Here is a 16,333-nt window from a genome sequence, read left to right as displayed (position 1 = left end):
GAGCAGGGATGTACCTAACTGTTAACAGGTAAGATGAAGGCTGAGCTACTCCATCTTTTTATGCAGTGAAACTGCATGGAGCAACACCTGGCTGTCTGGAGGGTAAAGTTACTGCAATGTGGCACTTGTTGACTAAGAGAATGTTACAGCAGAGAAATCTTAGCACTCATTCAATCCATCTTCCCATTTTGTTGTTGAGAAAACAAAGGCCCAGAAGTAGGAAGGCCCTTACTTGTCCAAAGAGGTACAGTGACAGAGTTTGAACTAGTGTGCAGCATCTCAAAGTCTTAGGGGTCTGCCTGACCAATCTGGGCAATGGAGGGAGCACCCAGGGGCAGGAAAGCTAACAGGAGGCCAGGCGCTCAGGAAAGGGGAAATTGGGGAAGAGTTCATTCTCAGAGTTTCAGGAATGGGATAGGAGACCGAGTCTGGGCTGAACGTGAAATGTATAGCCTCAGAAATACAGGTCACTGTCATTAACCAGAAAGAATAACTAGCTTTCTCTTGAACCAAAGATAAACATGAAAGACTAAACAATCCCAAAGACCGCAACTAATTGAGTTAGCCAGCTAGCCAGCTGGGAATGAAATGCACAATATTAGCCAAGGACTTGATTAATAAATGAGGCTGGGTCAAGCTAGTTTAAGCAAAGAGGATTTGCCTGCCTACCTTTGGCATGCAACCTGAGATACTCTGAGAACAGAAAAATTGCTGTTCTGTCTCTACCAAGCTGCCCAGAATGGCTAGACTTCAAATAAAGCAGAAGGGAAACCCGGGGGAACAAACATGAGAAAGGATAGTGACCAAGGGCCTTCCTTATAAGGTGACAGCCCTGAGACACATCTCGTTCCCTCAGGCAGTAATGGACAGACAGCCTACCAATGGGAAACTTCACCTGGGTGCTATAGGGAGATGGCTGCTGGTCCCAGCAAACTGCTCTCTAGAGACAGAAAGTATCTATTTGGTATGTGCCTCACTAAATTCAGACTAACACAGATTCCTCAGCCTGGCATCCAGGGCTCCTCAGGGAAGCCACAACTAAAACTCTCACCCCACCTGAGCCACCACTACCCCTCATCTATACCTCATAATTCCTCAACCCTCCTGCATACAAACACAGCACAGGCTAATCCCTGCAGCTTTGGTCCCACAGTCCCCTCTGCCTCGAATGGTCCAACAGGCCTCCTCCTTCCCAAATCCCATTCATCACACCCCAGCTCAGAACCTCTGTCACCCCTGGCGCTACCCTAGAGTCTCCCAGCTGAAATTCACTTCTTCCTCCTTCCTTCTCCTACTATACTTTGAATACCAATGGTAGGTGTGCCTTATTTTACAGTTATGCACTGTCCTTCTCTACAGCATTCAGCAGACTGGGAGTTCCTGGAGGGTAAGAACTATGTCCCACACGGTCCCTTCAAATTGAGTCTTTCATAGTAAACACTCAAAATGTTTGCCAAACTTAACAACCTTTTTCCTCTTCCCACCATCACCTGATAAAAACAAACAGCTCCACCCCAGGATGCCAACCAGGGGTCCAAGCTCCTAAACCTGGGAGGAGCTGGCTCTTTTTCAGGCACCCTTTGTGTGGCCCTGGCCTCTCTGCCTCTTACCTCTGAAATAAGAATAATGGTTCTTGTCAGAGAAGCTCAGTGCTTTGAGATGAGAGGCTCTGCAAACACAGATTCCCAAGTTCAAGGCCATTATTTTAAACTCCCCTTAGACCCATGCACCATTTACCAACTAATGCTAGAAACTTAAGGCTGGTTTCCAGCCAAATGCCTCTTCTTTTATCACAAATGCCCTAGTGTATAGCTGTTGAGAGAGCTGCACTGAGCACTCTGGGTAGCCTGTTGGCTTTTTATTTCCAGAGTGTGGAGATTTCCATCTCAAGTGTGAAGACGGCTCATGGTTTCAGGAAAAGCCCGGAATTTCAGGCCTGCTGTTCTCTCAAGTCTCCTGGCATAATCGTCAATCAGTTCCCAACCTATGGGTTGTGAGCTCATTGGGTTCACGGTGGTCACTCCAGTGCGCTGTGAATGTGTACAACTGTGCCCTGCCTCTGCACTAAATGATGAATATATCACATAATAATAAAAACAACTACCACGTGACCACATACCATTTACACGGACACAGTCCTAGGGAAGAAAGACGGTGGGTATATAGTAAATATCGGTTGAAGGGAATTTTGTATTAATATCTGATCTCAATTAACAAGTACTAAAAGTACAACTATTATATGCCCAATCTCACTGTTTTCTGAAATTAGAAAAGGGTTCTTCAACCTGAAAAGACTAGGGACTATGGGTTGATCAAAGAGTCCTGGGTGGGAGGGATTCAGGTCTAGGTCCCAGCCCTAGCCAGACTTCCAGAAAACAGAGCCAGGTGGCCCTGGGCTAAGTCTCTAGACCTTGGTTTCCAGAGCAGAACAACAAAAGGGTAGGATGAAAAGTACCTTCTGCCCCCAGCCCTGCTCTTTATGACCCCCTTATCCTTAGACAAGCCTCTGATACTCTAGCGCTCCATTTGCAGTGGCTTGACAAGCCCCGCCCTTTTGGGGACATTCAGCAATATTTGGAGACATTTTTGCTGTCACAACTGGATGGGGAGGTACTATGAACATCTAGTAGACAGAGGCCAAAGCTACTGCTGAACATCCTACAATACACAAGACAGCCCCACACAACAAAAAATTATGCAGTCCAAAATGTCAGTAGTTAAGGTTGAGAAACCCTACTCTAGAGGCCACAGAGAAAATAAGCTTATTGTGGGAAAAGATGGAAACCTGGCAGGGAAATGCACAATGTTGATGTTGTAGCAAATTGAATGAATGAAGACAAGTGAATAAAGGCTCTCAAACCATTCCAGAATGTAAGAACAGTCCTCTCTGGGTCTTCTCCTTGGCACTAGTCCCACTGTGTATAACAAGGTCCAGTCACTCTTAGGATCCCCACACCCAGCCCCAACCTTGTCCTCCTCAACCTGACCACACCCACTACTGACACAGCCTTGCTGAAGCTGGGGGGAATCTGAAATACAGCATTAAAAGGAAGGAGCCAGGGAGGATGCACAGAGCGGCAGAAACGCGCTAGACTTGGAGCCTCAAGGGCTCTAGCCTTGACTCTCCCTCTAGGAACACCATTTAATTGTTTTGAGTCTTAGTTTCTTCCTCTAAAAAAAGGAAAACAATGGAGCTAAAAATCATATCTGCCCTACATAAGGCTTCTCTGAGTTTCAAAACCAGATTATGTATGTGAAAGTTCTTTGGAAGCCATAAAACACTGTGAAGTATTCCTCTGCAGAATAACAGGTGCTCACATTGCACAGGGAATATTATAAAAACTGATTTCCAATGACAAGATTCTGCCTATTGATAAATTAAAAGCACTCAAGGATTATAGTGATCTGGGGTCAGGCATAGTGATGCACACCTGTAATCTCAACTCTTTGGGAGGCAGAGGTGGGAAGACTGCTTTAGCCCAGGAGTTCAAGAACAGCCTGGGCAACATAGTTGAGACCACTGTCTCTATAAAAAAATAAAATATTAGCCACACTTGGTGGTACATGCCTATAGTCCCAGCTACTTGGAAGCTGAGGTAGGAGCATCAATTGAGCCCAGGATGTCCAGGCTGCATTGAGCCATGATCATGCCACTGCACTCCAGCCTGGGTGACAGAGCTGAGATCCTATAGAATATCAAACACACCAGAAAACCCACTGTGATACAGCCCCCTCCCACCCTCAGGATCCCCAAGTCACAGAGCTAGGTCTGCCAGTGACTCATATAATCTGAACCTCAACTTTTTCATCTCTAAAATGGGATAATACCACTTATACATGGAGTTGCTGAAAAGATCAAACATGATCAAGTTTGTAAAGTACATGGCATTTCCCAAAGATGGGGGAAATGTTTTCATTTTCTGGGGATATTTTTTCTGAAAAAATTTTTTTTTACTTTGAAATACAATGTTTTTAAGAATGATGAAAATTACTTACCTGGGCCTATATTGCAGTGTCCTTAACACCTTCAAAATTACCTGTAAGATCTAATCATGAGGAGGGCTGTCCGCAGCTGTGAGCCCTGCAGTCCTGTCAGCTAGGAGCAGCAAGCTGAAAGCCAGGCTGATATCAGTTCCCTCCTTAGACAAGGCCACAGAAAGCTATCGGAGCCCATTACAACTTGACATCCAAAGTCCTAACTCCAGACTTACCAAGCAATCTGCGATGACACGCTGCCTATGTGCAAAATTCTAAAGGAAGAAAATGCTTTGAAGAGGTGAAAGCAACTATTTCACCTGATAGAGAATTAAGAAAGCAGGCTGGGCACTATGACTCATGTTTGTAATCCCAGCACTTTGGGAGGCCAAGGCAGGTGGATCACCTGAGGTCAGGAGTTCAAGACCAGCCTGGCCAACGTAGTGAATCCCCGTCTCTACTAAAAATACAAAAATTAGCTGGGTGTAGTGGCATGTGCCTGTAATCCCAGCTACTCAGGAGGCTGAGGCAGGAGAATTGCTTGAACCTGGGAGGTGGAGGTTGTAGTGAGCCAACATCGTGCCACTGCACTCCAGCCTGGGCAACAGAGCAAGACATCATCTCAAAAAAAAAAAAAAAAAAAATAGCAATAGGTTGTGTCTAGCAGCTCATGCCTGTAATCCCAAAACTTTAGAAGGCCAAGGTGGGTGGACAGCTTGAATTCAGGAATTCAAGACTAGTCTGGGCAACATGGCAAAACCCCATCTCTACGAAAAATACAAAAATTTAGCCAGGCATGGTGGTGTGCACTTGTAGTCCCAGCCACTAGGGAGGCTGAGGTGGGAGGATGGCTTCAGCCCAGAAGGCGGAGGTTACAGTGAGCTGAGATCTCGCCACTATACTCCAGCCTGGGCAACAGAGCGAGACTGTCTCAAAAAAAAAAAAAAGAAAGAAAGAAAAGAAAAGAAGGAAAGAAACAGAAACTAGCAATAGAGAGGGGTCTCACTTTGATGCCCATGTTGGTCTCAAACTCCTGGCCTCAAGTTACCTTTCCACCTCAGCCTTCCAAAGTGTTAGGATTATAGGTATGAGCCACTGTGCACAGCCTAATCTGGATTTTAAATGTCAGACTTGTCCGTCAGTGTCTCCAAGTCCAGCAAACCCTGGAACACACCAAGCTGATCAAATTTCTCACCCTAATGGGGGAGTCACAAAGTGAATCCTAGTCTGGGTAGCAACTCCTCTCCAAACCTGCAGGGAACAGAGGCTGGACTACACACATGTAAAATCTTATTTTTATTTATACAACTATTAGATCTTATAAAGGTTACAAACCAGGAATTTATAATTATTGCTTATGCAGACAGTAGAGAATCCACTACTCAGGTTTCTCAGTTCCTACTTATTTTCATAGAAGACAATTATAATTAATCAATTTAACTGAATCATTAACTGTATAATTAAGCAAATTAATTATCAGAATAAATTATACTTTAAATTTAGTATTCCAAAGCTAATTATTTTATGACCAAGTTAAACACTAATCTATTGTCATGTCCCCACCAAGGGGCTTCTGATTCAAATAAAGTACTTTAAAAGTACTGCAAACAGTTCCACATTCCTGGTTTTTCTTTTCGAAAAACTTTTCCTATTAATTTAAAGTTTCAAGCACTCATATATTTTGAGCTCCTTTCTGCTCTAACATTCCATTACTCCCCAAAATAACTATTCGATAAAAAGTCCCCCAGCCCCAACAATGAAGCTATTCCAGTTCCGTCTACCGCATATCAAAACTGAATTCTGAATATGCTTCTAGAACAAATCACACTGTACCCTGGTTATCTGTTTACTTGTCTGTCACTCGGCGAGATTATAAGCACCTCCGAGGCAATGACCTGTCTTCATCTGCATTTACCCAGCAACTAGGACAGTATCTGGCACACAGCTCGAATTACTACATACTTACCTATCAAATAGATTCATGAATGAAGCAAAAGTTTCCAGCTTCTTTGAAAATGGATCGACTGAAATTAAATGCAAATGTGTACCTATATAGCATTAAGAGCAAAGATTTGGGATCTCAACATCAGAGTCCCCAAACTGCACAATATCCAAATCTGTTTCAAAATCTCTCAAACTTTGATGGGTCTACAAACCACCTGAGGATCTCATAAAATGCAGGTTCTGCTTCAATAGGTCAGGAAGGGGCCTAAGAGTCTGCATTTCTCATAATTTCCCATAGACCACACTTGGAGCAGAAAGCTTGTGTAGTCAATTCTGTATTCCATTTTTGTAGCTAAAGAAGCTGTTGCTCAGAGATATGAGGAGGCTTCCCCTGGCTTACCAAACTAGCGAGTGGCAGAGGTGGAATGGGAACTCAACTCTTCTACCACAAAGCTAGCACCTTTTCCACTATACCACATCACTGACCTTTTGAGCTAAACAATCACAACCAGAGGGAATGTATAGCTTTCCTCCATCACTCAAATAAGCCCTCCAAGCCAGCTTTGCCCTGTAAGGAAGAGGGAGGAGATAGAGCTAGAAATATCAGCTGTCAGGGAATCAAGCCAGCCAGATGCTCTTGTTAAGAACTTAAATCATTCAATCCTTCAGCTAAGACTCTTTAAGAAGGACCAAACAAACTTTAGGGGTTCCTAGATGCTCATCTCTTTACTAACGAATAAGCCACAGGAAAATACGATTGCTTTTCCCTGTCTCTGTGATACAGGAAGCAACAGGGCTAAAGAGCACACATAACCAAATTAGCTCCTAAACAAACGGCTTGGCCCTGCATGTTCTGGGGTTGTGCTGCTCAGACTTCTGCCAGAATATTCAGATTATTCAGCTCTGTCCACTCCACACCTTAAGAGCAACACTGACCAGGCGCGGTGGCTCATGCCTATAATCCCAGCACTTTGAGAGGCTGAGGCGTGAGGATCACTTGAGGTCAGGAATTCAAGACCAGCCTGGCCAACATGGTGAAACCTTGTCTTTAGTGAAAACACAAAAAAATTTAGCTGGGCTTGGTGGCTCATGCCTGTAATTCCAGCTACTCAGGAGGCTGAGGCAGAAGAATCACTTGAACCCAGGAGGTGGAGGTTGCTATGAGCAGAGATGGTGTCACTGCATTCCAGCCTGGGCAACAGAGCAAAACTTAATCTCAAAAAAAAAAAAAAAGGGGCCAGGCGCGGTGGCTCACGCCTGTAATCCCAGCACTTTGGGAGGCCAAGGTGGGCAGATCACGAGGTCAAGAGATTGAGACCATCCTGGCTAACATGGTGAAACCCCATCTCTACTAAAAATACAAAAATTAGCTGGGCGTGGTGGCATGCACCTGTAATCCCAGCTACTCAGGAGGCTGAGGCAGGAGAACTGCTTGAATCCAGGAAGCGGAGGTTGCAGTGAGCTGAGATGGAGCTACTGCACTCCAGCCTGGGCCACAGAGCAAAACTGTGTCTCAAAAAAAAAAAAAAAAAAAGAGCAACACTGGTGAACAGAACATGCACATCCAAAGGAGGGTAAAAAGGAAGGAACAGAAGCACCAGAAAACAAACAGTCAATGAAATGTAGAAGGGCTGCAGGCTTGAGACATAAGCACAATCTTCCTTGATCTGTCATGTAGAAGCAGGATCAGACCTGTTCTCTGTGGCCCCAAGAGACAGAAATCACAACCTGTTTTCTAGTTCACAATTGTCCAGTGTCAAAGCCGGGATTTGCCCCAATCTTTCTATCCCCAAATCCTACATTCTTTTCACCAGCCCAGGCTGCTTTCCTATGAAGCTACCATCCCAACCTGTAGCAGAAGTAGGGACTACAGAAAGACAGGTATTAGTCCCAAGTAAGAAAGGTGTCGGAGCTGTCCAGAGACAGACTATGTTGTAGTGTGGGAGGATAAAGCACCTAATACAAATCTTGTCAACAGACGGGTTCCATCAGAGGTTCATCACTTGGCAAGAATGCCACAAAGGGAATCTGGGCATTGGATGGGTGGCTGGGTGAGATGAACCTACAACCTCAGAGACAAATTAAACTCTTCCTGCTGTATTTTCCTCTAACACTTCATTTATAAACTTAGGATTTGCCTTTTCTCATAGTTACTTTTATTTGTGCGTCTTCCTCGATGAACTGTGTGGGCCCTTGTGGGGAGAAGGCAGTGTCTCGTCCATCTTCATACCCTTACTGTCCCTAAGACTATCCCCGGGAAGTCAAGGAAACATTTTCATCTCACCTATTTGCCAGGCATTCTGACAGGCACTCTACATACATCAACTTACTCCACATCCTCGCAAGAACCCCAGGCAGTAAGCACTGGTAGTATTTCCTTTTTCACACACAGGGGAATTGAGACTCAGAGAAAATAAGTAACTGCCAAGGTACTACTGGTGAGAGGTAAAGCTGCATTCAAACTGGGAATCTTTGCCCACATCACCACACTGCCTTCCTCCTAGAAGAAACGTAAATGATTGCTGACATAAGCCAAACAGCTTCAAAACAGGCTAGTACATAACCAGCCAGATCTGTTTTTTCCCATTGCTATGCTCAGATTTTTCTTCTAAATATAATCATCTATCCTCAAAATGACCAACTGAAATTGTTTTTTAATATCCTCTCTCTCACACTCTTAAAGACAGTGGCACAACACAAAATAATTCTAAGCAAGAAGACTACGCTTTCATAAGAAATTCCTCAAGACCCCAAGGGCTCTGCTCCTCCTCCTGGTGGGCCCTGGCTCCATGTCAAGGATCTGGACCACTGTAAACAAATTAGATCCTGGCTTTCTGCCTCAGAGATAGATGGATCGCACACATCTTCATAGTTTGGCCTCCAAGACCTCACTCCACACTCTTACCCAACTCTGGACAACTCAAGATTTCTTCCAAGCAAAACAGTCCTGCTCAAAGGTCTTCACGTTTAGTTAAACTTCCAAACAAAACCTATCTTGAGTTGCAAACCACATTATAAACCTACTCCGGCAGGCACTGAAAAATATCTAATCTCCCTGCCAAATGGGCAAAATAAGATTTTGTTGGCCGGGCACAGAGGATCACACCTGTAATCCCAGCACTTTGGGAGGCCAAGGTGGGCGGATCACAAGGTCAGGAGTTCGAGACCAGCCTCATCAAAATGGTGAAACCCTGTCTCTACTAAAAAATATATAAAAAATTATCTGGGCATGTTGGTGCATGCCTGTAATCCCAGCTACTCAAGAGACTGAGGCAGGAAAACTGCTTGAACTCGGGAGGCAGAGGTTACAGTGAGCCAAGAATGTGCCATTGCACTCCAGCCTGGGCGACAGAGCAAGACTCCATCTCAAAGAAAAAAAAAAAAAAAAAAAATTTGTCATTTGAATCAAAGGCACCAGCATGTTTGGATAGCCAACACATAGGGCCTCTGACACGCCATCTGTCTTAAGAAGTAAACCAAACTGATTCTAGTTAACTATTTTTCTAAACAAGAAACTTAAGTGTTACTAAGGGAAATTCCCACTGCTCAGTTCCCTGAGTAGATTTCAAGTTCTGTATCCCTGGGCCTCTGGGATAAGAGATTCTGCTGGCACATGCACCACTGAGACACTGTGCTTTTCAACCTGAGATCTTGATTCCAGAGAACCAAAAAGCCACATTCACTATAAACATAACTTACTACAATGTCTTTACATATGCTCATGTTTCACAGAGACTTTATTAAACATAAGAAAACCACCCTTACTCCAGCAATGAGCAGAACTTAATGAAGATATATCTCTTGTGAGCTCCTGGCCTCTATGTATCCATCAGATATTCTCAGCTGAGCCTAAATTAACCTGTAAATGAACTGATTTGCATCCATAAATTCACAGAAATGTACTAGTGTAAGGTGTTTTAGATGCCTGTCTCCACTTCCTAATCTTATACAATTCTCTTGTTAAACTCTGATCTTGTCTACAACTGTTTTTATCTTTACTAAAACAGGAAAAAAAAAGGAGATCTGAACCACCTGGGGTAGATATTTCCTTAGCTAATTACTAAGGCTTGAAAAGATCTTTGATATTTGATCATCTTCCATTTTTTTCTTTTCTTTTTTTTTTTCCCACATGTTCTCCAGAAAAGTATGATCACCTTTCTTAAGGAGAAAACCAAAGGGCATTGTTTAGAAAGGTACCAAAAAAAGACCTAGCTTTGGGTGATTTTTGTCAGTTCAGCTAAACTTTAATCTTGGTTACCATCCAGCTCTCAATGAAAGAACTTTGCCATTTTGACAACTAAACCAAAGAAGTCTGATCAACAATAACTTTATCGAAAAAGAAAAGTACACTTACTCAATATCCACAATTTGCCACACTCTTTCATGTATTATCTTAGCTAATCCTCATCATAGCCATATGAGATGACTATTATTTCATAAATGATGATATTTAAGTCCCTTGGAAGGCAGGGACCACATCTGGTTCACGTCTGTATTCTCAGCACCAAGAATGGGGCCTAGGACACAGTAAGGGCCTGCCACGTGCTTAAGAATGAATATACAACTAAAGGAAAAATTTGGGAAAAAACACGCAATCCAAATTTTGCTCTAGGTCCCTCACTGGAACCACTACCTGGAATGCAACTACACACTGCAAATACTCAAGCTTCTGAGGTTTGTTTCATCTTTCCAATGTGTATGCCTCAAAGATAGCATCTACATTTGGCTACACACCCAGCAGGGAATGGCCTGTTTCTGTTTCACTTCTTTTTGCCCTACTCAGCACCACACCTTGCACAGGTGGGTGTTTAATGAACTGAGTGATGGCGATGGCCATGATGACATCATCGGTCATCACAGGAATAAATGACACAAGATGTTCACAGTCAACAGAAGAACTAGTCTCTGTTGAGTTACATCCCCTCATGAGCCTCATTTTCCTCTCTGTACAATGGGAATAACAGAACTTACCCACAAGATTGTTTTTTTCATTTAACAAATGTTGACCATTAACCACGAGCAAAACACTGTGCTAGGTGGTGGGGACACAGTGATGAATGTGACCATCACAACTTACCTCGTGGACCTCACAGTCTCAGCAGACGCCGAGGGGTTTTCCAAACCTACAAGGACTATACAATTATGAAGTACCGCTCCTTCTCTTGTTTCCCAACTTCACTAATGCTATCACCATCCAACTGGTTGCCCAAGCTATAAACTTGGGAATCATCCTCCACTCCTCTCTCTCCTTCATCCTGCCCACTCCCACAATTCCAATAAATCACCAAATCTCTTTTGATTCTCCTTCAGAAAGGTCTCAGCATGTACTATTTCTCTTCCAGTTCTCCGTGCTTCTATACTAGGCCCTTTGTTCTCACCTGAATAATTGCAAGTCTCCTTGTAATAATGATAATGGCAAGCATTTATTGGTCACTTACCATATGGCAGGCATTGTGCTAAGAGCTTTGCATGCATAACATATTTTCGTCCAATCAAGCAGATACTAGTATCCCAATTTGTAGAGGAGGAATCTGAGGTGCAGAGTAACCTGCCCCAGGTACACAGCTAGTAAGTAATGAAGTTGCAGCTCAAACCCAGGTCTGAAAGACGCTATCCTTGTCCCTTATGGGATTCCTGCCTCCAGTCCCTTCGTGGTCAGTCCACACTTCTTCCTTTAAGCTGCTGCTGGAGTCCTCTTTCAAAATTCCAAGCAGATATGATGATTCTCTGCTTTAAATGACAGCCAAGGGCTGAGCACAATGGCTGTAATCCCAACACTTTGGGAGGCTAATATGGGAGGATCGCTTGAAACGAGGAGTTTGAGACCAGCCTGGGCAACATAGCAAGACCCTTTAATGTTGTTAATTAGCTAGGCATGTGCCTGAAGTCCTAGCTACTCAGAAGCCTGAAGTGAGAGGATCATTTGAGTCCAGGAGTTCTAGGCTGCAAGTGAGCTATGACTGCACCACTGCACTTCAGCCTAGGCCTCAGAGCAAGATCCTATTGCTTAAAATGAACAAATAAATAAAAATAAAGGACAGCTAAGGGTTCCTCACCACTTCCAGGTCAAGGTCCAAAGACTACAGGCCGCTCTCCAGTGTTACCTCCTGTCCCACCCACAGACTTCAAGGGGACACTGTCACTGCCCCGCAAACACACTCAACTTCTTGCTGACCCACCTCACACTCTCCTTCCTCTGCCAAGTCTTCTTTATCCTTTCCCCCTAAACAGGTGCCTCCTCCTCTGCAGCCTCACGTTTCTGCACTGTTGTAATCATTTCCTGCTTGCTCACTCGTGCGCGTGCGCTCGCTCGCTCTCTCTCTCTCCTGTCTCTCTCTCTCTCTCTCTCTCTCTTTCTCTCTCTCTCTCTCTCACACTCCCACCTCAGACTTCCAATCCTGAGTTCCTGAAGGGCAGGCACGGTGTATTTTCATCTCTGACTCTCAAGGTCCCAGCATAGTGGCAGGTGAATAAGTAGACTAACTGAATATGGTAATGTGGTCGTGTTCAGCTCCCCACACTATCCCGGGAAGCAGGTAAGACCTTCCTTCCAGAGGATGCTAAAAAGAAGGGGAGGTTACAGCAGCTCCAGTCCTCTCAAGCAAACTCAGGAAGACAGGCTGCTTTTGGCAAGTCAAACAGCTGAGATGGGCCTCCACAGTTGGTTGGCGAGCTCTCCCCCAGCCTCTTGAAAGTCAATTCAATCGACTCTAGTTAGCTCCAGACCAAAAGACCACAGCAGAATGGTAAACTGACACCCTTCTCCTGCATTCCAAAGTGCAGAAAGCTAAAAACACTGACTCTGATGACCATAAACAGAGGATCTGGACTGAGGGAGAGTCATCAGAGGCAAAAGCTAGAGACAGCAAAATATAACCCTGTGCCCATCTCCACAGCTACAGCTGGAGTCCAGTCCACAAATCGACGACTGCAACTGCCTCCTCATGGTCCTCCCGGCTCCCACTCTCATCCCCCACCACTCTCCAAAGAGCAGCCACATGATGTTTTAAAAACCCTGTCATAAGGACACGTTCCAGCAAAATACCTTCCAAAAGTTTTCCATCCACTTGGAATAAAATCCAAACGCTTCACCAATAAGTTCAAAGTCCAACCCCTGGCCCCCTTATTTCATGCCACTCTCCCTTCAAGCACTACATTCTGGACACAGGAGTCTCTCCCTTCTGTTTCTTACAACCTGCCAACCTCCAAGCCTTTTCCCATGCTGCTCTCCTCGCCTGGAAGGCTCCTCCCCCAGATTTTTACACTGCTGGTACTTTCTCCAGGCTCAGTTCAAACTTTGCCTTTTCAAAGAAGTCTTCCTTGGCCATTCTATCTAAAGTGGTATCCCTCCCACTCCATCACTCCCTATCAGACCATCTTTTTGTTTGTGTATTTACTACTTATCCCCCCCAGACAATATTTTCTTCATTTATTTTCCTGTTTCTGTCTTCTCTCCCATTAGGGTGGAGGCTGTGTTTTGTTCACCCTATGAATACAGTGCATGAGGCAGGCACTAAAAAGAATTTCCAGAATATTTGTTGACTATCTGCAGAGAAGCATCCTCAAGATAGGCTATGTTGTTCTCCTATTAGAATGGAGAAAACAGCGATTGAGCCCCTACTATGGCTGAGCACTGTAAATCCATGATTTTCCTTTCCAAAGGGTAAATGAGCGCAAGGTCACACTGCTAGTCACTAACAGACTTCTGAGTGAATTACTTGTTTGTGTCACTCCTAAACCCTTCTCAGGGGGAAGGTATGTCGTTCTGTGATTCACTGTCACATGGCCATAACAAGAAAAAGCAAACCTTTCTAAACTGCTTTACAGTTTTAAAGCACTTTCACATTCATCTCACTGAAGAAAAACACAAAGCAGTGGCTGGGTGCGGTGGCTCACGCCTGTAATCCCAGAACTTTGGGAGGCTGAGGCGGGTAGATTATGAGGTCAGGAGTTTGAGACCAGCCTGACCAACATGGTGAAACCCCGTCTCTACTAAAAATACAAAAAATTAGCTGGGTGTGGTGGCAGGTGCCTGTAAACCAGCTACTCAGGAGGCTGAGGCAGGAGAATCGCTTGAACCCAGGAGGCAGAGGTTGCAGTGAGCCGAGATGGAACTACTGCAGTCCAGCCTGGGCAACAGAGCAAGACTCCATCTCAAAAAAAAAAAAAAGAAAGAAAGAAAAAGAAAAACAAAAAGCACTTAGAATGTCCAGAAAGTCATACAACAACAGGAAGTAAAGTACGCAGTGCTTCGAGATTCCGTACCGGGGCCCTGAACCCCATTAGTGGGGACTAGGGAGGAATCGGGAGTCTCTATTTCTCGTTCAGAGGGATGGGGAAGCGGTGAGTCACGGGGTGAAGGCTTGCGCCACGGGAAACTTTGATAAGGCCAAGCTATGAGGCAACAAAAAGTGAATCACGAAGCTGGAAGACACCTTAGGCCTCAACAGAGGCCAAACCCTGGCTGATGGATGGGGAAACTGAGGCCTCAAAGGGAAAGCAACTTGCCCAAGTTGACTCAGCAAGTAAACAGAGCGGGAAACAGAGGGTCTCCTCTCCCCCACGCCCTGTTTCTCTCCACCAAGGAGGCGTTTCAAGGAGAATTCTGAGTTAGGGGGATGGGGAGAGGCCAGGGGCAGCTCACAGACTCCACAGAGGAGTCGGGAGAGGGCAGGGGTAGCACCAGGAAGCACAGAAATACTAGGATGGGGGCAGAAATGAGTCGTGGAGGAGGCAGGGGCAATAGCTAGGAAGGTGGGTGAGGCCAAAGGGAGCAGGACAAGGTGAAGAGAAAGGAATAGAGTGAGGGTGGAGGAAAGTGCTGTGAAATCGGGGGTCTGAAGGGGCCTGGCGGGGTGGGGAAAGGCTGAGAGGAGAGGGCAGAAAGAGTCTGACGATGGAAAAGTCCCGGGATCGGGGAGACACTGAAGGGAGCTGGACGGGGAGGGGTCCCTGACCCGGCAACAAGTCTGACCGAGAGAGTTCCAGGGTCAGAGCAGACCCCGAGGAGAGTCTGACGAAGGTGAAGTCGGGGCCCAGGGAACCTGAGGGGAGCCCGAGGAAAGTCTGAAGGGGCCGGGTCGCCTCACCGCGCTTGTTTTTGGTGCCGTGCTTCTTGGCGGCCGTCAGCTCCTGCTCGATTTTCTTTTCCAGAAACTCCTGTTTCTTGCTTAACATCTCCTCCGTGTCCCGCAGCCGCTGGATGGCCTCCTGGGGGGTCGGGCCGCCCTTGCCGGCCTTACCCCCTCCAGCCCCGAACAGCTTCCCGAACACCGACATGGTTGCTGCTCGCCACGCCGGCCTTCGCCGCCCGCTCCGGCTAGGCTCGGCTCGGCTCCGGCGCCCGCTCCCAGCCTCTCCGCTCCCAGCCGCCGCAGGCCTCTCCACCGCCTCCGCCCCGCAGCTGGGCCCGGCCGCGCCACCTCCCAAAGGCCCCCACGCCCGGCCTGGCCAGCGTCAGGGCAACGCGCCGCTGACTACAACTCCCGAAGGGCAACGCGCCGGCCGCGCCTCAAATCTAACGGGGGGAAGCGCACTGCATGCCGGGAGGCTATAGTCTTCCGGCTTCTGGCGCTCCCCGGCGCGTCTTTTTGGTCTAGCTGGGGTCAAAGGGCGTGTGTCATGCTGGGAAATGTAGTCTCCTTGGCCTGTGCTCTGCAGGAGTGGTAGAACAGTAAGAGAAATAACAGTAAGTTCTCGGTGTGCAACACTGCTCAAAAATTTATTGCTAGTATGGGATACCGCTATGCTTGAACTGTATATTCACGTGAAGTTGTCTTAAAAGCGTGAGTGAAGGCAACAGTTGTTTACAATTTCAACCTGTCAACTCAGTGGTCACAGAAGCAAAGCAGTGTCTTCAGTTAAGTACGGTAGTCTCCCCCCGTATCTACGATTTTACTTTCAGCAGTTTCGCTTATCAGCGGCCAACTAAGGTCTGAAGGTATTAAATGGAAAATTCCAGAAATAAACAATTCATAAGTTTTTCATTTCCATCGGCCTAATGAAATTTCATGCTATCCTGTTCCATTCCACCTGCGATGTGAATCGTCCCTTTGTCCAACATACCGCTAACAACTGTTAAGTCACTTACCAGCTTAGGAGTTATCAGATGTACTGTCACGGTGTTGCAGTGCTTTCTCTCGAGTAACCCTCATTTTACTAAATAATGGCCCCAAAGTGCAAGAGGAGTAATGCTGGCAGTTTGGACATGCCAAACTGAAGCTGTAAATTGCTTCCTTTAAATGTAAAGGTGGAAGTTCTCGGCTTAAGAAAAAAAAATCGTATGCTGAGCTTACTGAGATCTACAGAAAGAACGAATCTTCTAGCCCCGAAATTGTGAAAGAGGAAAAATAAATTCATTCCAGTTTTGCTGTTGTACCTCAAACTGCAAAAGTTACAGCCACAGTGTATGTTA

At 45.7% G+C, this 16,333-nt stretch overlaps 1 protein-coding gene across 1 annotated transcript in view; it reads right to left on the bottom strand.

Annotated features, from left to right (window-relative positions):
* CHMP4B (charged multivesicular body protein 4B) overlaps nt 1-15,304 on the bottom strand; it is a 41,573-nt gene extending 26,269 nt beyond the window's left edge. The window contains exon 1 of the mRNA XM_012455171.3: nt 15,009-15,304. Within this exon, the coding sequence (XP_012310594.1) occupies nt 15,009-15,198 (190 nt within the window). The 5' untranslated portion in view covers nt 15,199-15,304. The remainder of the gene's footprint in view (nt 1-15,008) is intronic.
* Between the last annotated feature and the right edge of the window lie 1,029 nt (nt 15,305-16,333).

Source organism: Aotus nancymaae, unplaced genomic scaffold (assembly GCF_030222135.1).
Source record: "Aotus nancymaae isolate 86718 unplaced genomic scaffold, 86718_ANA_hifiasm-v0.15.2.pri h1tg000029l, whole genome shotgun sequence".
NCBI lineage: Eukaryota > Metazoa > Chordata > Mammalia > Primates > Aotidae > Aotus > Aotus nancymaae.
Note: the sequence above shows the minus strand (reverse complement) of the source record. Positions and strands in the feature narration are given on the sequence as shown.